This window comes from Oncorhynchus tshawytscha, unplaced genomic scaffold, assembly GCF_018296145.1.
Source record: "Oncorhynchus tshawytscha isolate Ot180627B unplaced genomic scaffold, Otsh_v2.0 Un_contig_3970_pilon_pilon, whole genome shotgun sequence".
NCBI classification, from domain to species: domain Eukaryota; kingdom Metazoa; phylum Chordata; class Actinopteri; order Salmoniformes; family Salmonidae; genus Oncorhynchus; species Oncorhynchus tshawytscha.
Window position 1 is genome coordinate 47,501 of NW_024609706.1, and position 24,922 is coordinate 72,422.

At 42.7% G+C, this 24,922-nt stretch overlaps 1 protein-coding gene and 2 long non-coding RNA genes across 4 annotated transcripts in view; all 3 read right to left on the bottom strand.

The window, feature by feature from the left end:
• Nucleotides 1-9,265: 9,265 nt before the first annotated feature.
• LOC121845594 lies at nt 9,266-14,133 on the bottom strand. Its single transcript, XR_006082628.1, has 3 exons — nt 10,863-14,133; nt 10,533-10,763; nt 9,266-10,455 (listed from the first exon to the last, which is right to left on the bottom strand). It is a non-coding gene; the product is annotated as an uncharacterized LOC121845594 (long non-coding RNA).
• Nucleotides 14,134-16,508: 2,375 nt separating this feature from the next.
• On the bottom strand, nt 16,509-20,378 carry LOC121845595. The gene is made up of 2 exons (XR_006082629.1): nt 18,439-20,378; nt 16,509-18,303 (listed from the first exon to the last, which is right to left on the bottom strand). It is a non-coding gene; the product is annotated as an uncharacterized LOC121845595 (long non-coding RNA).
• A 9-nt stretch (nt 20,379-20,387) lies between these two features.
• lcor (ligand dependent nuclear receptor corepressor) overlaps nt 20,388-24,922 on the bottom strand; it is an 89,103-nt gene continuing 84,568 nt past the window's right edge. For both annotated transcript variants that reach the window (XM_042317134.1, XM_042317133.1), the window contains exon 7: nt 20,388-23,152. In XM_042317134.1, coding sequence (XP_042173068.1) covers nt 21,991-23,152 — 1,162 coding nt within the window. In that variant the 3' untranslated portion in view covers nt 20,388-21,990. The remainder of the gene's footprint in view (nt 23,153-24,922) is intronic.

A 24,922-nucleotide genomic window follows, 5' to 3' on the forward strand; every position in this document is an offset into this window, starting at 1 on the left:
GTACTGGTACCGAGTCAATGTGTGGGGGTACAGGTTAGTCGAGGTATTCTTTGGGTTGGGTAAAGTGACTATGTATAGACAATAAACAGTGAGTCTATATACATGTACAGGGGGTACTGGTACCGAGTCAATGTGTGGGGGTACAGGTTAGTCGAGGTATTCTTTGGGTTGGGTAAAGTCACTATGCATAGACAATAAACAGTGAGTCTATATACATGTACAGGGGTACTGGTACCGAGTCAATGTGTGGGGGTACAGGTTAGTCGAGGTATTCTTTGGGTTGGGTAAAGTGACTATGTATAGACAATAAACAGTGAGTCTATATACATGTACAGGGGGTACTGGTACCGAGTCAATGTGTGGGGGTACAGGTTAGTCGAGGTATTCTTTGGGTTGGGTAAAGTGACTATGCATAGACAATAAACAGTGAGTCTATATACATGTACAGGGGGTACTGGTACCGAGTCAATGTGTGGGGGTACAGGTTAGTCGAGGTATTCTTTGGGTTGGGTAAAGTGACTATGCATAGACAATAAACAGTGAGTCTATATACATGTACAGGGGTACTGGTACCGAGTCAATGTGTGGGGGTACAGGTTAGTCGAGGTATTCTTTGGGTTGGGTAAAGTGACTATGCATAGACAATAAACAGTGAGTCTATATACATGTACAGGGGTACTGGTACCGAGTCAATGTGTGGGGGTACAGGTTAGTCGAGGTATTCTTTGGGTTGGGTAAAGTGACTATGTATAGACAATAAACAGTGAGTCTATATACATGTACAGGGGGTACTGGTACCGAGTCAATGTGTGGGGGTACAGGTTAGTCGAGGTATTCTTTGGGTTGGGTAAAGTGACTATGCATAGACAATAAACAGTGAGTCTATATACATGTACAGGGGGTACTGGTACCGAGTCAATGTGTGGGGGTACAGGTTAGTCGAGGTATTCTTTGGGTTGGGTAAAGTGACTATGCATAGACAATAAACAGTGAGTCTATATACATGTACAGGGGTACTGGTACCGAGTCAATGTGTGGGGGTACAGGTTAGTCGAGGTATTCTTTGGGTTGGGTAAAGTGACTATGTATAGACAATAAACAGTGAGTCTATATACATGTACAGGGGTACTGGTACCGAGTCAATGTGTGGGGGTACAGGTTAGTCGAGGTATTCTTTGGGTTGGGTAAAGTGACTATGTATAGACAATAAACAGTGAGTCTATATATACATGTACAGGGGTACTGGTACCGAGTCAATGTGTGGGGGTACAGGTTAGTCGAGGTATTCTTTGGGTTGGGTAAAGTGACTATGCATAGACAATAAACAGTGAGTCTATATACATGTACAGGGGGTACTGGTACCGAGTCAATGTGTGGGGGTACAGGTTAGTCGAGGTATTCTTTGGGTTGGGTAAAGTGACTATGTATAGACAATAAACAGTGAGTCTATATACATGTACAGGGGGTACTGGTACCGAGTCAATGTGTGGGGGTACAGGTCAATTTGGGTTGGGGGACAATAAACAGTGAGTCTATATACATGTACAGGGGTACTGGTACCGAGTCAATGTGTGGGGGTACAGGTTAGTCGAGGTATTCTTTGGGTTGGGTAAAGTGACTATGCATAGACAATAAACAGTGAGTCTATATACATGTACAGGGGTACTGGTACCGAGTCAATGTGTGCGGGGTACAGGTTAGTCGAGGTATTCTTTGGGTTGGGTAAAGTGACTATGTATAGACAATAAACAGTGAGTCTATATACATGTACAGGGGGTACTGGTACCGAGTCAATGTGTGGGGGTACAGGTTAGTCGAGGTATTCTTTGGGTTGGGTAAAGTGACTATGCATAGACAATAAACAGTGAGTCTATATACATGTACAGGGGTACTGGTACCGAGTCAATGTGTGGGGGTACAGGTTAGTCGAGGTATTCTTTGGGTTGGGTAAAGTGACTATGTATAGACAATAAACAGTGAGTCTATATACATGTACAGGGGTACTGGTACCGAGTCAATGTGTGGGGGTACAGGTTAGTCGAGGTATTCTTTGGGTTGGGTAAAGTGACTATGCATAGACAATAAACAGTGAGTCTATATACATGTACAGGGGGTACTGGTACCGAGTCAATGTGTGGGGGTACAGGTTAGTCGAGGTATTCTTTGGGTTGGGTAAAGTGACTATGTATAGACAATAAACAGTGAGGAGCAGCAGTGTAAAAACAAGGGATGGGGGGGAGCACACAATGCAAATAGTCCGGGTGGCCATTTCATTAATTGTTCAGGAGTCTTATGGCTTGGGCGTAGCAGCTGTTAAGGAGAATTTTGGACCTAGACTTGGTGCTCCGGTACCACTTGCCATGCGGTAGCAGAGAGAACATTCTATGACTTGGGAGACTGGAGACTTTGACCATTTTTTGGGCCTTCAGTGAGTGTTATTACCATCACGTAGGTGGACTGATGTAATCCCATGACACTCAATTAGAAGGTTGAGTCCATCCCAGTCATGTACACGGTTTTATGTTTTTACCCCATCCCAAACCTCAACCCTTACCTTAACCAGTAGAATGAGGACCTGAAATGAATGTTTTAACTCTATCCCAAACCTCAACCCTTACCTTAACCAGTAGAATGAGGACCTGAAATGAATGTTTTAACTCTATCCCAAACCTCAACCCTTACCTTAACCAGTAGAATGAGGACCTGAAATGAATGTTTTAACTCTATCCCAAACCTCAACCCTTACCTTAACCCGTAGAATGAGGACCTGAAATGAATGTTTTAACTCTATCCCAAACCTCAAACCTTACCTTAACCAGTAGAATGAGGACCTGAAATGAATGTTTTAACTCTATCCCAAACCTCAACCCTTACCTTAACCAGTAGAATGAGGACCTGAAATGAATGTTTTAACTCTATCCCAAACCTCAACCCTTACCTTAACCAGTAGAATGAGGACCTGAAATGAATGTTTTAACTCTATCCCAAACCTCAACCCTTACCTTAACCAGTAGAATGAGGACCTGAAATGAATGTTTTAACTCTATCCCAAACCTCAACCCTTACCTTAACCAGTAGAATGAGGACCTGAAATGAATGTTTTAACTCTATCCCAAACCTCAACCCTTACCTTAACCAGTAGAATGAGGACCTGAAATGAATGTTTTAACTCTATCCCAAACCTCAACCCTTACCTTAACCAGTAGAATGAGGACCTGAAATGAATGTTTTAACTCTATCCCAAACCTCAACCCTTACCTTAACCAGTAGAATGAGGACCTGAAATGAATGTTTTAACTCTATCCCAAACCTCAACCCTTACCTTAACCAGTAGAATGAGGACCTGAAATGAATGTTTTAACTCTATCCCAAACCTCAACCCTTACCTTAACCAGTAGAATGAGGACCTGAAATGAATGTTTTAACTCTATCCCAAACCTCAACCCTTACCTTAACCAGTAGAATGAGGACCTGAAATGAATGTTTTAACTCTATCCCAAACCTCAACCCTTACCTTAACCAGTAGAATGAGGACCTGAAATGAATGTTTTAACTCTATCCCAAACCTCAACCCTTACCTTAACCAGTAGAATGAGGACCTGAAATGAATGTTTTAACTCTATCCCAAACCTTAACCCTTACCGTAACCAGTAGAATGAGTAACTGAATTTAACCCTTACCTTAACCATTTAGAATGAGTGACTGAATTTAACCCTTACCTTAACCATTTAGAATGAGTGACTGAATTTAATGTTTTACCTCTAATCCCAAATGAGTGACTGAATTTAACCCTTACCTTAACCATTTAGAATGAGTGACTGAATTTAACCCTTACCTTAACCATTTAGAATGAGTGACTGAATGTAACCCTTACCTTAACCATTTAGAATGAGTGACTGAATTTAACCCTTACCTTAACCAGTAGAATGAGTGACTGAATGTAACCCTTACCTTAACCATTTAGAATGAGTGACTGAATTTAACCCTTACCTTAACCAGTAGAATGAGTGACTGAATTTAACCCTTACCTTAACCAGTAGAATGAGTGACTGAATTTAACCCTTAACTTCTAAATGTGACTTTTGGAGAAATGGAGCGATACAGAGCAGCAGGAGAAAAACACTTTGAAATGACATTTGGAGAATGTGGATGAACGTCTAATTCTGCAGTGAGACTGTGAGAGCTTGTTGCTCACGGAGGACTAAATATTTGATACGAGGATGACCTATTTCCTATGCCCTGAAAAGATGTCTTTTCTCTCTTTCTATTTCCCCCACTCTCTAATGCTGAGGCCTCTTTCCCCAGGCCCTGTACAAAACAGAGAGAAGAAGAGAGGGAGAAGGAGGGATGGAGAGGTTAAGAGAGATGAAGTGTGTGGAACAGAGAGAGGTTGAGATGGAGAGAGAAAAAGTTTGTGTGAGATGGACAGCGCGCGAGAGAGAGAGAGAGAGAGAGAGAGAAAAGCTCATTACTTTAACAGTAGAGTTAGCTCATCATCATGCCCTCTCTGCAATGTGTCAAACCCTGCAGAGGGACAACAGGACAGGAGATTAAGAGCCACATATACTCAATGTACACAGTGGACGCTTCCAAGAATGTTACAGATATAGGGGAAAGAGAGACAGACAGAGAGAGAGAGAGAGATGGAGACATGAAAGGCAATGAGCAGAGAACAAAGATGACTAAGATAGAATATCAAATGTAAACATTTGTTTTTTTTAACTGTGAAAGAATTCAACAGACAGGAAGAACAAAGGACAGATGAAAATCGTAAAGAATAGACCAAGAGAGGAAGAGATGGATATATACAGAGAGAGAGAGTGACAGAGTGAGAGTAGATTAGAAGTACTAAATCAGAGGATGACTGGCGTGTCAGGAGGGAGGGAGGCCTGTGAGAACAGCAGGTTTGTTTACTTCCTGTTAGTATTCTTGGAGGGTGGAACTTAACCCTCGCTGACCAATGCTCTATCTGCAATTAACACACATTACACCACACACACACACTACAGACGTACACATACCCTGTACAATACCGTACTAAACACATGTATAAATACTGTTTATACAGTAATATTTCCCTAAAATAGCCTACCCACACTGACACACTGACACACACACACACTACTAAGACTGCCCTGAACAACACAAAACTGATCAACATACTCAGATTGAAAGGAGGACAATCAGATCATTATTTTCACAACAAAATTTATTAGAAGAATAGTGGTTTTGAAAAGAAGCTCTAGCATCATACCACCTTACAGAACGGTACAGCTGAAATGTGTTGCCAAAATGGCATTTATTCCAAATGTCAATAATAACATAACCAGTAAAATATTTGTTTAACACATGCACAAAGACGGATCTAATCAGCCCGAAGTTCAATGCAAAATAAAAAAACAAATAACAGACCACAGATTTTTTTATTTTTTTATCACATTAGATGACAGATTTTTTATTATTTCATTAGCCCATTTAGTAAAATCTGATTTTGCATTAAAAAAAATGGGGAAAACAAAAACAGATAGTGTATTCAATCAACCTATCATTCAATCAACAAATCAATCAAACATAATTAATGTGATCCTCTTTTAAGTGCTCAATTAAAAACGGACATCGATCAATCATACAAGCCTAGAATAAAAACTCCAACTCACACAGTACAAAAAGTTTTGGATAAATGTACATAAACAAAAACGACAGTAAGAGAAAAATATTTAAATTATACAATGTTCTGCCCAAACTGTAAACAGTAGTAGATATTGAAAAAAATGAGGTCCAATCCAGTTTCTATGGAGAAAGAGAGAGAAAGCCTTCCGGGTGTGAGGTACAGGGTTGGACTCCCAGAAAGAACCCGAGTATAAAAACGAGCTATAAGGAACTGTTCTATAACAGGGGGCGAGACATTGCTTTCCACAACAACAGCGCCCCCTATCTACTCCATCTGGATAGCATGAGGTATATCAACAAACCCAGAAATCTCTCTCGGAAATACAGAGGAAACGCCAGGCCCCGAATAGAGGGCATCGGTTCACTTGTTAGAAAGTAGAGTTAGCTAGTAAGTTAGCAAAGCCTTAGCTAGGAAAAGTCACCAAGTAAGTAAGTAGAAGTATTTCATTCGTTAAGAATGAACCAGTCTCGGATCATACCTGCAGTAGGGCTATCTAGAGAAGTCAGACACCCAGCGTTTAAAAACCTTTTTAAGAACACCGACCAAACTGATATCTCCATCGCTGGCATCACAAACCAGCACCAGACCACACCAGCACCGACGCCAGCACCACACCAAACATTCAGAATATATAAAGAAGGATTGCCAAGTTCAAACGCAAAATACGAAGAATTAAAAACCAAAGTCAGAAGGTCATTTTGAAAACGTATCGCCAGGTAGGCACGCAACAAAAGATGTACGTAGGCTTACCAGAATAGCAGAACATTTGCTGAAGTCCCACACAACAGCAAGCCAGTTAGTCATCCATCATCAACCACTCAGCAGCACTTTGAACAAAACAAGCACAAAAAGCTGCAAACAAAACAAGCCAACTGATATATACATTTTTCATTTTTGTCACAAAACTTCAAAGGAACTGCGAATAAACTGACTTTTCAGTTGACTTGGCTGGCTGTGGATGATAGTTTCTCCCTCAACTTGATGACTGCGGTTTTAGAAGTTCCAGAGGTGCTTTTTGTTCAGGTCAGACGGTTCTGTGAGGTGATTTGTTGATGTTCTGAGAAGATTACAGCGCTAACGCTGACGTTTGATTGATTGGCAGGTGAGCCAGAAGGCAGTACTCACACTGTTGTGTTCAGAGGTGTTGTGTTTGTCAGAGAGGGATAGAAGTTTACACCTCGAATGAGGTGGCAGTCAAAGTGTCATGTCAGCTTATAAAGGTACAGTAGCTCGTCATAAGTATCTAGGACCTGTTATGTCATGCTTATGACTGTGTTACGTAGCCTACGGCAGTGTTAAGTAGCCACCATGTGGTCCCCAGTATATAAGCCACAGAGTCTGAGGCACGGTGCGTAGAGAGGGCAGTTTACGTGCTTTGAGGACCCTCTCCACCTGAGCTGAGAAGTAGATAGACATTCATTAGATGTGGAATCTTAATCTACATTTTATAAAATAGAATTACATTTTTTTCTTTGAGGGACCAAGGGAGAAAACAAAATAGAAAATAAAATTAAAGTAAGTTTTCAGGACACTTGACATTTTCTTTTTACAGTGAATAATAATACAAAAGTAATATAAAAAAAAAATGAAATAATCATAATAACTACAAATAACTACAGATCACTGCTAGGCCTCAGAATCTAGAGAAAGTACCTGAATAGAGTGAGAGCAGTGTTATCTTAATTCCCTGAGGATGTCTGGGTAACGTAGTGTCTGGGCTGAGGGTGTCTGGGTAACGTAGTGTCTGGGCTGAGGGTGTCTGGGTAACGTAGTGTCTGGGCTGAGGGTGTCTGGGTAACGTCGTGTCTGGGCTGAGGGTGTCTGGGTAACGTAGTGTCTGGCCTGAGGGTGTCTGCGTAACGTAGTGTCTGGGCTGAGGGTGTCTGGGTAACGTAGTGTCTGGGCTGAGGGTGTCTGGGTAACGTCGTGTCTGGGCTGAGGGTGTCTGGGTAACGTAGTGTCTGGGCTGAGGGTGTCTGGGTAACGTCGTGTCTGGGCTGAGGGTGTCTGGGTAACGTAGTGTCTGGGCTGAGGGTGTCTGGGTAACGTCGTGTCTGGGCTGAGGGTGTCTGCGTAACGTAGTGTCTGGGCTGAGGATGTCTGGGACATGTAGTCTCTTGTCTGTGAGGCAGAGAGTGGGTGATATAATTCTTCCTATAGAAAGCATTGAAGGGTGCATTCAGAACCGCAACGCTTCGGCCTTGCACTATTACACCAGTGTCAGTGTTCCAAAAACGTTAAAAAGAGCACTGATAGTTCTGTGTTGCAAACGCAGCTCAGGCTACAGTATGGTTGGAGGGCACAGGCTTCACAGGCCCGACAAGAGGAAACTAAAAGCATTTCACACCATCAAGCAGCAACACATACAGGCACTCACACACTCACAATTGTTTCTTCTTTTTTTTAACTTTAAAGAAGGAAAAAGTTATTCTGAAAAGAGCTTTAGCAAAAAAAAACACTACGAGAGCGGTTGCAGCGACTAAAACCAACCTTAAGTGCACACCTCTTTCTGAGAAAAGGACGGCTTCTCTCAAGGGCAAATATGTCATATCTAAACATTGGAATCTGTCCTGCGTACATTCCACTTTCGTAAACAACTGCCCGCTCCAGCAACAATCTTTTACAATGTACGTACACTGGCATGCAAAAAATATCCAACCAATCGGAATCCTTGTGTTGCTCCAATTGGACTCTGATTGGACACTGAAGGAGGTATATCAAGTGACATCACTGAATGCATGTCCTTTTTTCCTTCCTTCCTTCCTTCCTTCCTTCCTTCCTTCCTTCCTTCCTTCCTTCCTTCCTTCCTTCCTTCCTTCCTTCTTTAATCTGTGCCAAATCCAACTTGAAAAACACAAGACTTTAGTCAGGAGTTGACATATCGTAGGCTACACCTAACCTGATAAAGGACAGATGATAATGGGACCATGAAGTGCTATTCTTCTGTTTCATAAATATACTGTCTTTACAGTGTCATTTCAAAACCCCACCCCCCCTTCACATAATCAGGTTTCAAAAGACTAGCTACCTACTCTAAAAGCTCCACTTGTTTAAACTCCGCCACCCCTGCTACATCATGAGGAGAATACATGCAACATACAATCAGAAAGAGAGCCATGGGAGTGATATCTAACATACAGTCAGAAAGGAGCCATGGGAGTGATATCTAACATACAGTCAGAAAGAGAGCCATGGGAGTGATATCTAACATACAGTCAGAAAGAGAGCCATGGGAGTGATATCTAACATACAGTCAGAAAGAGAGCCATGGGAGTGATATATACAGTCAGAAAGAAGCCATGGGAGTGATATAACATACAGTCAGAAAGAGAGCCATGGGAGTGATATCTAACATACAGTCAGAAAGAGAGCCATGGGAGTGATATCTAACATACAGTCAGAAAGAGAGCCATGGGAGTGATATCTAACATACAGTCAGAAAGAAAGAGAGCCATGGGAGTGATATCTAACATACAGTCAGAAAGAGAGCCATGGGAGTGATATCTAACATACAGTCAGAAAGAGAGCCATGGGAGTGATATCTAACATACAGTCAGAAAGAGAGCCATGTCAGAAAGAGAGCCATGTGGAGTGATATCTAACATACAGTCAGAAAGAGAGCCATGGGAGTGATATCTAACATACCGCACTGGACTATTGTTCCCTGAATCAAACAAAGGAAACGGTTGTTTTTCCCCTTCCACAAGATAAGTATGTATCTGTCTTTAGGAGATCTGTATATATACAATGCATTGTGTGTTGTGTGTTATACATATGTACATATATAGTATATGTTTTTCTTCCATCTGTCAAGTTAGAATCGTGAGGTTAGTTTGTGTCGTTACATTCAGTTTTAATGATGAGAATGTAGATGATAAATCAAAAAGAGGTATCCAAAAGGAAAGAAATGGGGATTATAGGACTTAACAGATTGACCTTCGGCCTCTGAGCATCTCTAGTTTCAAAATAATGAAAGAGAAGAGACGAGGAAACCGAGCTCCAGTTCAAATCAGCAGATATAGATGAAGATATTTTCTCTCTCGTGACTTCAGGATCAAACGAGATCCCAAAATGAATTCTAGAATGTGAATTAGTGTTCCTTTCACTCCCAATCACCACCTCCTCTCTTTATCTCTGGCTCCGGGGAGGGACTGAATGAGAGACCCGTCTTAAAAAGTCCCCAGAACAAGAAAAAAAATAAGCTATGACACGTCCACTATGTGCTACATGCCGTGTGAGGGATAAAAGTGGAAATAACAGAGTAAAAAGCACGTGGAGCATCAAGAGGGCAAAATGTAGAGGAACTAACAACGCCATGGAGGCTGTCAAGCTTTACATGGATTTATATTCTGAGGTATCCTGCGTTGTAAGGTTTATTGTTTGAAGTTGTTGCACACCAACACCATACAATGACAATAGACGAGACAATGAAACAAATCAATTCCTTTCCCCGTGAAATTGGCATTCTATTTTTTACAATCCTTGCTGTTTATAAAGCACTGAAAGAAAATAGGTATTTGGCTGAAATCGTGTGGTAATTAGTTAACAAAAGGCTGTATAAAGAAGAGCTAAGTCAAAGTGGTCAAAGTCTGGCTTTCAAGAATGGATATCATATCCCTCTTTGGCCAGAGTAGAGAGTAAGTATTGGGTTCACACAGACGGTCGGCAGATCTCTTTTCTTAGTACTGATCTACGAATGTACATGACTGGAAATTCTTCTTCAACTGTAAAACAGGGTTCATCTTATTCGCCACATGTTCTTTCCCAGAGCTGCTCTAAAACACCTGGCAGATGTCCCTCTGACATCTGGTTGATCTGTGGTCCTGAGTCAGAGCTGCTCTAGAAGTCTGAACTAAAACACCTGGCAGATGTCCCTCTGACATCTGGTTGATCTGTGGTCCTGAGTCAGAGCTGCTCTAGAAGTCTGAACTAAAACACCTGGCAGGTGTCCCTCTGACATCTGGTTGATCTGTGGTCCTGAGTCAGAGCTGCTCTAGAAGTCTGAACTAAAACACCTGGCAGATGTCCCTCTGACATCTGGTTGATCTGTGGTCCTGAGTCAGAGCTGCTCTAGAAGTATGAACTAAAACACCTGGCAGATGTCCCTCTGACATCTGGTTGATCTGTGGTCCTGAGTCAGAGCTGCTCTATCTGGTTGAAGTCAGAGCTGCTCTGAACTGAACTAAAACACCTGGCAGATGTCCCTCTGACATCTGGTTGATCTGTGGTCCTGAGTCAGAGCTGCTCTAGAAGTCTGAACTAAAACACCTGGCAGATGTCCCTCTGACATCTGGTTGATCTGTGGTCCTGAGTCAGAGCTGCTCTAGAAGTCTGAACTAAAACACCTGGCAGATGTCCCTCTGACATCTGGTTGATCTGTGGTCCTGAGTCAGAGCTGCTCTAGAAGTCTGAACTAAAACACCTGGAAGGTGTCCCTCTGACATCTGGTTGATCTGTGGTCCTGAGTCAGAGCTGCTCTAGAAGTCTGAACTAAAACACCTGGCAGATGTCCCTCTGACATCTGGTTGATCTGTGGTCCTGAGTCAGAGCTGCTCTAGAAGTCTGAACTAAAACACCTGGCAGATGTCCCTCTGACATCTGGTTGATCTGTGGTCCTGAGTCAGAGCTGCTCTAGAAGTCTGAACTAAAACACCTGGCAGATGTCCCTCTGACATCTGGTTGATCTGTGGTCCTGAGTCAGAGCTGCTCTTCAGTCAAACCCATTTAATACACTGCTGCAGTATCTGATAGTATCTCCACACGACGACGACGACAAACCAGAACCAAAGAATACAGAAGAATACAGAAGGCTTGTGGTTGTCAAAGAAACCAGCGTTGAAACAAAACGGACGGTTCGAAAGCTAGAAACACGGCAGGCATTATCAACTTCAACTGGAAATTCACAAACAAATGTGATGTTTTTTGTTTGTCATAGAAACCCCGAAATGTTACAAGCGAAGGGGTTACCCCCCCCCATCTTCCCGACCACCGCTTCCCGACCCCCTTTCCAATAGTCAAGCATATGGACGGTTCATCACTACCCAATTGACCCTCATCCCTGTAACGTCACTCGCAACCAACAAAATACCAAACGTTCTTGTCAATCTGTACAGAAAGCCCTTGAGCCTATACTACCCCACCCCATATACCCTCCCCAACAGTCTTCCACCAGGCAAGCTGAGGTAGCAGAAACCAGAGACATCATCTGGCGCACTATTCCCTACAAAGTGCACTACTTTTGACCAGGGCCCCTCTAAGTCAAGCAGACAGGCAGAAAAGCCAGAACAGTCACCGAAGCAATAGACACGCACCCAATCCAAAACCAGCGAGAGAGACAAAGAGAAGGACCTTTGCGTCACTATGCATTGTGGTGAAGCAGTAATCACCTTGTGAAGGATACAATAGGCAAGTAGGGGAGAGGGGAAAAGACTGAGATGGCTGAGACCATCCATAAACAGCTCTAAAACGTATTGGCAGATGGCATCATTTCTGATGAGACATCTTGCATCCTTTACATTGGGATACAGGTGGGGGAAACAGGTGTTAAGAAACAAACAACAGTTCAAACACGTCTAGAATCTAGAATCTCACATTGTTTTACAGGGAACTGTACTGATATGAAACATTGTGGGCCAATTACAGGCCTCCCCAGTGTTGGGAACCAGGGGAGGAAGGAATAACAGACATCAGGAGAAACACTTTGAAAGAAAGAGAGAGAGAGAGAGAGAGAGAGAGAGAGAGAGAGAGACGTCGACCATTTCCTTGAGAAAAGGTGAATAAAACAGAAGAGACACACCTCCGCCTGAGAATGATGTTGCTGCTCCATTGTTATAGCAACATGCAAGGGCACCCCATTCCAAGACAACAGCTTCTGCCAAAGAGCACTGAGAGTTTGATTAGCTTTCCTTCTAATTGTTTCTCCATACCTTTGCTATTCAATTGTTTTTATCTTTGTATCATTCTGCCCCATCCTGAAATCTATTCACCTTCTTTGGATCCAAGGTGATCTTTTTTCGTTTAATTACTTTGAATGCTCTGTTGTGTTTCTCTGGGCGATGAGGCAAATTCATTCCTACATTATCTGTTAAAGACTGCTATCTGCAGTGTGGGGGTGGGGACACTAACCTTGGAAAGGCTCTCTCCTCTCTGCCTCTACAGTACAGCCCCTCATTTACCCTACAACCCCTAGTCCAGATATATCTGACTGTAGCAAGACTCCCTACAACCCCTAGTCCAGATATATCTGACTGTAGCAAGACTCCCTACAACCCCTAGTCCAGATATATCTGACTGTAGCAAGACACTCTACAACCCCTAGTCCAGATATATCTGACTGTAGCAAGACACCCTACAACCCCTAGTCCAGATATATCTGACTGTAGCAAGACTCCCTACAACCCCTAGTCCAGATATATCTGACTGTAGCAAGACACCCTACAACCCCTAGTCCAGATATATCTGACTGTAGCAAGACTCCCTACAACCCCTAGTCCAGATATATCTGACTGTAGCAAGACTCCCTACAACCCCTAGTCCAGATATATCTGACTGTAGCAAGACACTCTACAACCCCTAGTCCAGATATATCTGACTGTAGCAAGACACCCTACAAACCCTAGTCCAGATATATCTGACTGTAGCAAGACTCCCTACAACCCCTAGTCCAGATATATCTGACTGTAGCAAGACACCCTACAACCCCTAGTCCAGATATATCTGACTGTAGCAAGACTCCCTACAACCCCTAGTCCAGATATATCTGACTGTAGCAAGACACTATCTCCCAGTCTGGGGGGGTTTGACGTTCATGAGCAAAACCTCCTCACTAGCATTTTGTAATGAAATAATTTAGGCAAAGTATCCTTGTATTATACGGAGTGATTTTCATTACAGAATTCAAATACTAAAATATATACACTATACTTTTTTGGCTATAGTTTTTATACTACTCCCAATATAGGCCTGATGTGTTGTAAAGATTGAGCTAATGATTAGAGAGGCTGAAAAAGCCATTCCATCTTTCACAGATTGATTCATAATAAAACATAAGAGTAATAAATAATCCATAATTAGACTGTGAGGTTGAGATTCTCATTCGTTTCAATTACTTTCAAGTATACAACTAACATCTGTGATACAAGCAAATGTAGAAAATCACACTACACTTTATTAAGTACGACTGAACATTACATTAATATTAAGTTTAAGGTTTTTAAAAACGCCTTATTTAGTTTTCGGATTGTGCCATTTCATCTCAACATTTTACAGTGTTCTACGTTTGCACACTTTCATGTTTGTTAGTCGAATGTCCACGGAAAGAAACAATATGTATTTGAGCTATCATACTTCTACAGTCCCAATGTACTAAACAGGATGGCAGCATTCTGCCAGACCAAAACAAATGGTTACTGTAGCACAGGAACCCTGCTGCTTTCCTGTCACGCCTCCCCTCGCAGTAAAACATTATGACACACAAGCCTCACAAAACTACAGAATGTAATAGGTGGTGTTCTGACTGTCAGATTGGAGCGGGAGAGATGGAGGCTCCTTCGCCGGACGTGTCACAGACTCCATGTTGAACCGTTTCAACTGCCAGTGGTGTGAAAGGTAGAAGGATAACACAGAGGTAAGACGTGTGATAGTTCCTGTTTCAAAGTGTTGTTTGGGGGGGGGCTGGGAAGTGCATGAGCAGGGGCATTGGTATGATTGCAAGCAGCTCAACATCATTCCAGACGGAAGGTGTGCCTCACTTTTAAATTGCAACCAACGTTTCTCTCTTCAACAAAACCAAAGCACTGCTTTTAAATGTTTCACAAATCACACAGAAAAACCCTCAAGTTGCAGCTAGCAGGCGGGTGGTACTTGCGCCTTAACAAATGCTGAGACTTTTACAACATTTAAAAAACAAACTTGGTGTAGAAAAAGGATACAATTGACAAAATACTATATTTTTGCCATTCTTGAAATTTGCCAAATTAAATAAAAATAGCAAATTACGCAGGGGAACGTCATGACACAAAGTCACCACTACACAAACAAATCAGAAACAGAGCCAGAGTTAAAGACAGGTTCTTGGTGGTGAGGGTTGGGACCAGTGTTATAGGGGCCCACTGAGCCGGTCTGGACTGGAGAAAGATACGAAGCAAAGGGGGCTGTTTGGACAGAATAAAGGAGGCAGTGCCTTCACCAGCCTGATCTTTTTCCTGGTCTCAGGGTGTGTCACACCCACCAGGTTCTATAAAGGACACGGCAGAGGTTTATAATTGTACATGTAACCCACCCACACGGAGTGGATACCTGATGAAGAGTGTGTGTGTGAGTCAATACATATAGAAATGTATGCGACTATGTATATGTATGGGGTGTAGTTACAGTATGTATGGGGTGTAGTTACAGTATGTATGGGGTGTAGTTACAGTATGTATGGTGTGCAGTTACAGTATGTATGGTGTGCAGTTACAGTATGTATGGGGTGTAGTTACAGTATGTATGGGGTGTAGTTACAGTATGTATGGGGTGTAGTTACAGTATGTATGGTGTGTAGTTACAGTATGTATGGGGTGTAGTTACAGTATGTATGGGGTGTAGTTACATTATGTATGGGGTGTAGTTGTATGTATGGGGTGTAGTTACAGTATGTATGGGGTGTAGTTACAGTATGTATGGGGTGTAGTTATGTATGGGTGTAGTTACAGTATGTATGGGGTGTAGTTACAGTATGTATGGGGTGTAGTTACAGTATGTATGGGGTGTAGTTACAGTATGTATGGGGTGTAGTTACAGTATGTATGGGGTGTAGTTACAGTATGTATGGGGTGTAGTTACAGTATGTATGGGGGGTATAGTTACAGTATATGTATGGGGTGTAGTTACAGTATGTATGGGGTGTAGTTACAGTATGTATGGGGTGTAGTTACAGTATGTATGGGGTATAGTTACAGTACGTATGGGGTGTAGTTACAGTATGTATGGGGGTAGTTACAGTATGTATGGGGTGTAGTTACAGTATGTATGGGGTGTATGGGGTGTAGTTACAGTATGTATGGGGTGTAGTTACAGTATGTATGGGGTGTAGTTACAGTATGTATGGTGTGCAGTTACAGTATGTATGGTGTGCAGTTACAGTATGTATGGGTGTAGTTACAGTATGTTACATGTATGTATGGTGTGCAGTTACAGTATGTATGGGGTGTAGTTACAGTATGTGTATGTGTAGTTACAGTATGTATGTAGTTACAGTATGTATGGGGTTTAGTTACAGTATGTATGGTGTGCAGTTACAGTATGTATGGTGTGTAGTTACAGTATGTATGGGGTGTAGTTACAGTATGTATGGGGTGCAGTTACAGTATGTATGGGGTGTAGTTACAGTATGTATGTGTATGGTGTGTAGTTACAGTATGTATGGGGTGTGTAGTTACAGTATGTATGGGGTGTAGTTACAGTATGTATGGTGTGCAGTTACAGTATGTATGGTGTGCAGTTACAGTATGTATGGGGTGTAGTTACAGTATGTATGGGGTGTAGCTACAGTATGTATGGGGTATAGTTACAGTATGTATGGGGTGTATGTATGGTGTGCAGTTACAGTATGTATGGGGTGTAGTTACAGTATGTATGGGGTGTAGTTACAGTGTGTATGGGGTATAGTTACAGTATGTATGGGGTGTATGTATGGGGTGTAGTTACAGTGTGTATGGGGTGTAGTTACAGTATGTATGGGGTGTAGTTACAGTATGTATGGGGGGGTGTAGTTACAGTGTGTATGGTATGTGCTTCCAAGGCTGAGTGTGCTAGTTAATACAGTAGTGTTGCATTCAGAAAGACCTGGGTTCGGTTTAGTAGCTATAAGAATTTATATTTTCTTTAAAAATTAAGAAAACATGAAAAAAACACCATATAATAATAACAAGTATAATGATAAAACCCACCATATAATAATAACAATAATAATTTAAAAAGTGCTTCCGTCAGTCCCATCTAAGAAATCTGGAAACACAAGAAAGTGTACTAAAAGAGTACTAAAACACTTTTACTTTAATAAAAGTCCTGATTTGTGTTGCTAGTTAGTGTACAATCAGCTGCTTTGAAGTGGGTGGACCTGAGGCGTCATGACAACAGGATATGCAGCATGGAGGAATAATCAACAACACTTCATAACAACAAGCAAAATGGCAATTCACAGAAGTCTGTTTAGATTTTTTCTTGAAAGGTATCACGTGCCACTCGAGACAAAAATGGCACGTCACATGGTATCTAGAAATTGAGGTTAGTTCTGTTCTGCATTTCTTTTTTTTTCTCTCCATGTTTGTTTACAATCTCACATCAGAATGAAAAGAAATCCATCAATTTACCTGAAGATGTAAAACAGTAAATTAAATATATATTCATATGTATATAGCTATTTTCATTTATATAAAAAGGTACAATGATTTGTTTTGGAATGCAGTTTAAAACAAGTTAATAATAATAATAATAATAATAATAATAATAATAATAAGACAGATTCAGAAGGTTAACATTTCCACCTGTCTGACACATTCTCCCCTCTAGGTCTCTGACCGACTGTGTCTCTGTCTCATAAGCTGTCCGTCACATTCTCCCCTCTAGGTCTCTGACCGACTGTGTCTCTGTCTCATCTCTGTAATAAACTCAAATCCCCATGAAGAAGTTTAACCTGGAGTGATGTTACAGTAAAAAAAAACGAACTCGACTAATAAGCTGTCCGTCACATACTCCTAGCTCCTCTTGTAAAAGACGAGAGCAAAAGAAAAAGGAGGGGCCTATATTTCCCAGAGTATCAACTATCCCTTCTTTCTTTCAGGCTTCCCTGAGAGGGATACAAAGTGCAGGTTGAGGTACAGCACTTGGACACAGCTGAGCCAGGTCAATATATAATATAGGTGTTGTATATATTTAATCTAATACAGGTAGTTAAGTCTGCGTCATCCCCCGACTGACTAATATTGCTGCCCCTCCCGTCAACTTTATCCTGAGAGGTACAATACTGAAGGCTACAGATACCCACGGCAGAAAAACACTAGTCAAATACAAGCAGACGATGGAGAAAGAAATGAAACAGTCTGTTTCCCCCCAAAACTGACAGTGTCATTGTTTTTTTTTTCAGATATTTTTTTTGTGTGAGGGGGAGATTCATGTCGGTTTATTACATTCATTATCTGAGTGTATATAAATAATTAGAAGTGTGAAACCTCTCTGTAAAAGAGGCGAGACTCAGTCGTGTTAAGGAGGAGGACTTTTTCAGACAGGGGGATCCGTTAACCCAAGTGGCATAACTAAACAACTGAACCCCAAAAATATTCATACAAACATGAAATAAAGCCCAAATGGCAATGCACCTCAGTAGATTAGATACGACTGATGAAGGGGAAGGGGGATACCTAGTCAGTTGTACAACTGAATGCCTTCAACTGAAATGTGTCTTCTGCATTTAACCCAACCCCTCTGAATCAGAGAGGTACGGGGGGCTGCCATAATCAACATCCTCATCTTCGGGAACCACTAGCATGTTCTTTTTTGATTGCCCAATGATAAATACATAGATTTATAGTTTTCATAAATAATGTATGTGGAAATTCTTGGCCCTTCAGGAATCCCGTCTCAGGATCTACCTAAGTGCTGAATGTAGGAATCCCCTCAAGGGTTTCAGGACCTATCTAAGTGCTGAATGTAGGAATCCCCTCAAGGGTTTCAGGATCTACCTAAGTGCTGAATGTAGGAATCCCCTCAAGGGTTTCAGGACCTACCTAAGTGCTGAATGTAGGAATCCCCTCAAGGGTTTCAGGACCTATCTAAGTGCTGAATGTAGGAATTTAGACACGCATCTCAGTCAGTGCTACATGTCATGATAAGTAAATACCAATTGTACAGGTTATACACATTTCCCACCAGCATCATTTTTCATGCTCACATGCATAACGTGACAGAAGCGCTAAGGGGCACATTTTTGTCATACTTCATAATAACTCGCAAGTTTAGGAGAAAAACAAAGTTTAAAACACAATTCCACACTATATTTTAAGTGGTGTTTTTTCTTGTCAAATGGCATTCACATCTAAGCTAAATGAATTAGTAATCATGCCTTGAAAGGTAAAAGGCTACACAATAAGTGCTTTACTCAGAACTTAAGTCAAAATATCAATCTCATATAAGTCATTGCTGGACTATATTTGGTCTTCTGATTGGATGGGACAAGTAACCAATTAGACACTTGAAATACTCTGCATTGTCTAAGTGTTGAACGCATTTCATGCATGACCCCTGACCTTGTGTTCCTACAGAGGTCATCATAAAGGGATTACATTGTTCCCATCGGCTACGCATAACTGCCAATCAAGCCATGGGAGGGAGGGTCGAAGTCCAAGACCAATCTATCAGAACAGGGCAAGGTAAGATTGTTCATTAGGGGTTTGAATATAATTATAACAATTATATACCAATTATTCACTCATTTAGAATACACTAGAGCATGAATCGCTTGGTACAACACTCATAAAGTAGTCTATACTTTGCAGATGTAAGCTCCTATCTAAGAATTCCCAAATCACCCAGAACGGATTGGTGCATGCCATTTTGTAGAAGAAAATAAAATACAAAATGAAATAAATAAAATGTACAGGACATTTCAAGGAGTGAATGTTCATTTCATCAGTGTTGACATGACGGAGATGTTTTCTAAGTACAATTTCATGAATAATCTCACAGACTGGGTGAGCACCAGGCAGTGTTTAGAGCGAACAGCAACGTTTACTACAGCAGAGCAAGAGAGGGCTTTAAAAACATTTAAAAAACATTTTTATTTTTATTTTTCCTTTGTCTTTTTTTTTTTGCCCCCAACACACAAAAAAAACGAGAGCATCTTTTCTAAAAACATTTTCTCAGAAGGATGGTTTTTTTCTTTCCCCTGACAAAACATGACGACAGATAAGATAGTTTCCGCCTGGTTTGGCAGGAGGGCTGCGGGGCAGGAACCAGATATGACAACTACACTACACGAAATCTGACAAATTCAAGCATCAACCAGGGTACTGAGGAGGTAATAGAGGAAACAGAATATGTTTAGGTCCAAGCTGCAGCTCTCTAAAAGTCTTTCAGACACTAAAGCTTTTTTTTCTCTCTTTATGCTTTCTGGCCATCCTTTACCCTCCTCTAATCAGCTCTCTTCCTCCCATCCAAACCCATCCCCATCTCTCTAAAAAAGAGCTACAATATCTTCCTCTCTCTCACGCGGTCAAAAAAAAAAGGTGCTATTTTCAGACGTTTAATTTCCAAACTTCTCCTCACACCCTCTTCACTGTTTTAGTTTGTGTTACCTTCTTCATGATTCACCACGGTCTACAGGGCGTGGCACTGCTAAGCCACACCCACCCAGCCGGGCTGTAAGCTCCGCCCCCCGTCAGAAGTAGCAGAGTGAGAGAAGTCATGTCCTGCCCTTCACTTTTAGGTCCTGCAGGATAAAGGAAACACGTCCGTGTTTTAGAATCATGGCTTCGTCAAGAGATTCCCGTCTCAGGTACCCTGAGTTAAAAATGAGGAACAAAATCATCCAGAAATGCGGATTGGCTTTAAGTTCAGTGTCATCATAATAATTTATATTATATTATCCCCTAATCCCTCCCAACCGAACACATCCCCTCTCACTGTTAAATGCCCCCCCCAAGTATAAATGCACATTGTCGTAATAAACTGCCTTTGAACATTTTAAAACCACATGGGAGAGGAGCCATTTCAAAACTCATCAACTAAGAAGCTTTTACTTAGTTAGAATTCTAAAACAGAAAACTTTATGAAATGTTTAGTGTTTAGAGACAGTAAGGCTGGTAAAACCTTCGCTCAGTACAGGATAATATAGTTGTAGCAGCAATGTTTCCACTTCTTGGTCTTGGAGAGCTACAATGCATGTGGTTATCACTCCATGTGATGTCATAGTGTTAGGAGAACCCCGCCCACTAATTAGCTGAGCGCATATGCATGAGGTCGTTGATTGGAATGAAAACCAGAGATGGCTACAGCTCCCTAGGATCGGGATTGGGAACAGATTCACTTGTTGCAGGTGCTTGAGGTAGAAGTTGCGCTCAACCACTGAACTAGGATCAGATCACCAAGCCCCAATCCAAACCTTAGCAATAAGGGGATAAAAAAGACATCTGACTATGGACCAGTGGTTAGAGGCAACATTTACCTACCACCGTTGAGGTTGAGGAGCTCTCTCCAGGAGAGCAGCAGAGATATAAAATTGCCCCTACATGCTGATCTCAGGTCAGTTTTGAGGTTTCCCCCCTAATTGTTAAGGCAGGGTAAACTGATCCTAGATCTGTGGCTACGGGTAACTTGTACCTGGAGCGCAGTTGGCCGGGGATTATGACAGACCTTAAGTGCATGATGCTAGGACAGCAATGCCGAGGTAACCTGGTCTGTCACCACTGGGCGGCGCCGGTGAGCGCCAGACTGAAAGTGTAGTGCAAAAGAAAGCCAAACAAAAGAAGATAAAACAAAACAAAAAAAATATTCTAAAAGTTAGTAGTTATTTACTAAAACTTACGAACATGCATCCCTGATTGACTATTTTGTGTCTTTACCTTAAAAAGGACACGGCCAATGTTGCTTTCGTTCACTTTTAAAGAGTAGCAGAATATCGAAGGAGGAAAGAAAGTTTTGCGTTTGTTAAAGAGAAATGGCTACCTGGCGATAGAAATAATGCGGTTTTGATTCAGCTTCCTGGTGAGAGAGCTTCCTGTGACGTTACTAGTTTTAGAGTTGGTTCAAAACATAGGAGACAGTTCACTTACCAATTGGTACTAGTACTTAAATGAGAGAGGGGGGGACCATAATAGTTTGTTCAAAAGGGTTCATTTTTAACCCCCTCTAATTTTTCCCACAGTTGAGATATTCCGCAGCCCAGACTGCATTTAAAAGCAATGCAGGGTCAGTGTATCAAGTTCAGAATAGGGGGAGTTAGGGTTTTGGGGGGGATAATCAACATGCTTTACAAACTGTAATTAATAACTGTCACGTCACTCGTGGCTTTTGACGCATTTGTTTCGCCGCTTGATATAAAAGCTAAACAAATGTGCAGTGTCAAAACGACAACCGCAGAACCAGCCGATTGGTTTAGTTTTCATCTCCAGCTTGTTTTAGAATCCTCCTCATATCCCTGCGCTTGTGCTCACCCAGATACTGCAACAGTAAATTGGCACAAATAAAGCTCCATTTGTTTCCAATTACTTTAGTCTTAATGTTAAGATGTTTTTATACATGTATAAGGAAAGGGAGGATTCGTCGTCATCGTTGTTTCTCAGTTAATCTTCAAATTCCATTTTCATTTTTTGCTCGTGGTTCAGATCGGCGGCCTCCGGTGGCGCAACCTCTCGCGGCGTCGCGGTTGGTGTAGTCTCTGACTCGGCGGCGGAATCCTGTCCTCCCATCCTCAAGGTCAATTTGAGCTTCTTCTTAGGAGGGTTCTTCAGTGTGCCCAGTCGCTCCTTCACCTTGTACTCCAGTGTGCTGTGAGGGATCCCGTACATGTTCTGGGCCTTGGATACGCTCATCTTCCCGCCCATCACCATGCCGATGGCCTCTTCTAAGATCTGGCTGTTGTACTGTCGGTAGCGCCCCCTCTTCTTCCTGGGCTGCTTAGAGCACGGGTCGCCCTCGGGGTCGGAGGTCGGGTATGGTTGCCCGGAGGTCCCCTGATCCACGTCGGAGCTCCAGTAGTCTGCCGCCCCATCCAGAAAACCTCCCAGGCTGCCTCTCAGGCTACCGGCACGCCGGTTCTGCTTGGGCAGGATGACCCTCAGCTTCCTGCTCAAAGCATTCTCCACCCCACCGTGGCCCCCGGCGCCCAACACCATGGCCCCGTACCCGTACAGGTCTGAGGCGTGGGAGTCCCATGACAGGTCCATGCCCCTCACCTGGGGGATCTTCAGGTCCACGGGCGGGGAGTGGTGGCCTCCCGGCTCCCTCTTCACCACCACCTCGTGGTGGGTCTTGGTGGAGCCATGGTGGTGGCGGAGGCCACCTCCCGAGGAGCTCTTGGAGGAGAACGCCCCGTGGTGGTGGTTGTCCAAGAACAGAGGCAGGTCTTGGAGGTCTGAGAGGATGGCGCTGGCCTGCTTCAGCCTCAGCAGGCTGTCCAGTTGGTGGTGGTGGGCTTTACCACTGGAGGAACCCCACGGAGAGCCGTCCCGTGCCAGGAGGGGGTGGGGCTCCACGTGGTTCCCTTTGTTCCCGTGGTTGAGAAGCCCCGCAGCCTCCAGACTAGCCAATGAGAGAGCCGGAGGCTGGCCGAGGAGGCGCTGCTTCTGGCTGAGGAGCTCCTCCTTTATAAGCAGCGAATGGGCCAATGGGGGCTTGAGGGGGGCGGAACTGACGTAGCTGTCCCTCAGCCCGTCCTGTAAGCTTCTCGGCAGCATGTCATCGTCCTCCACGTCCCGAAAGGAGCGCTCAACTCTCAGGGCACGCCTGATTGGAGGGAAAAGAGAAGAGAGGGGTGTTAACTTGGAAGTACTCAAATCAGTCGAATTGTAATGAACCAAAAACTACACATTAAAATTACACTACTCTACACTGCTGACTGTTAATGCCAGCAAACAAAAAGTATTACCTTGTGTTTTTAAAGTTGAACTTTCTTCCATAATATGTCATTGTTTAGGGGGTTTTTTCAGCAAAACTCTTCGGCAGTAAACGTATAACAGTAAACATGTAACAGTAAACATGCAACATCTAAATGATAAATTCATCTCCCACACTTTAAAGGGGCAATCTGCAGTTGCTACATCCATTTCTGGACTCCTGAATTAGAGGTACCCACTGATTCTTGAAGAATATCATTTATAAAATGCCTCATCAGGATAATTGTACCCCATCAGAACCCAAAATGTAAGCTTGTAATACTCCCATGTTTGTAAAAAAAAAGAAATGTAAACAAACACTACATGGCCTCGAAACATGCATAAAATGATAAGTCTGATATCATGGATGGTCAGTCCGTGCATCCATACAGATGTAGGATCTTAATTTGATCACTCTTTTTTTGCTGAGAATTTTTCTGCAAATATACAGTGCTTTCGGAAAGCATAATAAACTGAAATATTACATTTACATAAGTATTCAGACCCTTTACTCAGTACTTTGTTGAAGCACCTTTGGCAGCGATTACAGCCTTGAGTCGTCTTGGGTATGACGCTACAATCTTGGAACACCTGTATTTGGGGAGTTTCTCCCATTCTTCTCTGCAGATCCTCTCAAGATCTGTCAGGTTGGATGGGGTGTGTCACTGCACAGCCATTTTCAGGTCTCTCCAGAGATGTTTGATTGGGTTCAAGTCCGGGCTCTGGCTGGGCCACTCAAGGACATTCAGAGACTTGTCCCAAAGCCACTCCTGCATTGTCTTGCCTGTCTGCTTAGGGTCATCCTGGGTCCTGGGTGCTCTGGAGCAGGTTTTCATCAAGGATCTCTCTGTACTTTGCTCCGTTCATCTTTCCCTCGATCCTGACTAATCTCCTAGTTCCTGCTGCTGAAAAACATCCCACACAGCATGATCCTGCCACCACCATGCTTCACCGTAGGGATGGTGCCAGGTTTCCTCTGGGTGTGACGCTTGACATTCAGGCCAAAGAGTTCAATCTTGGTTCCATCAGACCGGAGAATCTTGTTTCTCATGGTCTGAGAGTGCTTTAGGTGCCTTTTGGCAAACTCCAAGTGGGCTGTCATGTGCCTTTTACGGAGCAGTGGCTTCTGTCTGGCCACTCTACCATAAAGGCCTGATTGGTGGAGTGCTGCAGAGATGGTTGTCCTTCTGGAAGGTTTTCCCATCTCCACAGGGGAACTCTGGAGCTCTGTCAGAGTGACCATCGGGTTCTTGGTCACCTACCTGACCAAGGTCCTTCTCCCCCGATTGCTCAGTTTTAGTGGTCTTAGTGGTTCCAAACTTCTCCCATTTAAGAATGATGGAGGCCACAGTGTTCTTGGGAACTTTCAATGCTGCAGACATGTTTTGTTAGCCTTCCCCAGATCTGTGCCTCAACACAATCCTGTCTCTGAGCTCTATGGACAATTCCTTTGACCACATGGCTTGGTTTTTGCTCTGACATGCACTGTCAACTGTGGGACCTTATATAGACAGGTGTGTGCCTTTCCAAATCATGTCCAATCAATTGAATTTACCACAGATGGACTCCAATCAAGTTGTAAAAACATCTCAAGGATGATCAATGGAAACAGGATGCATCT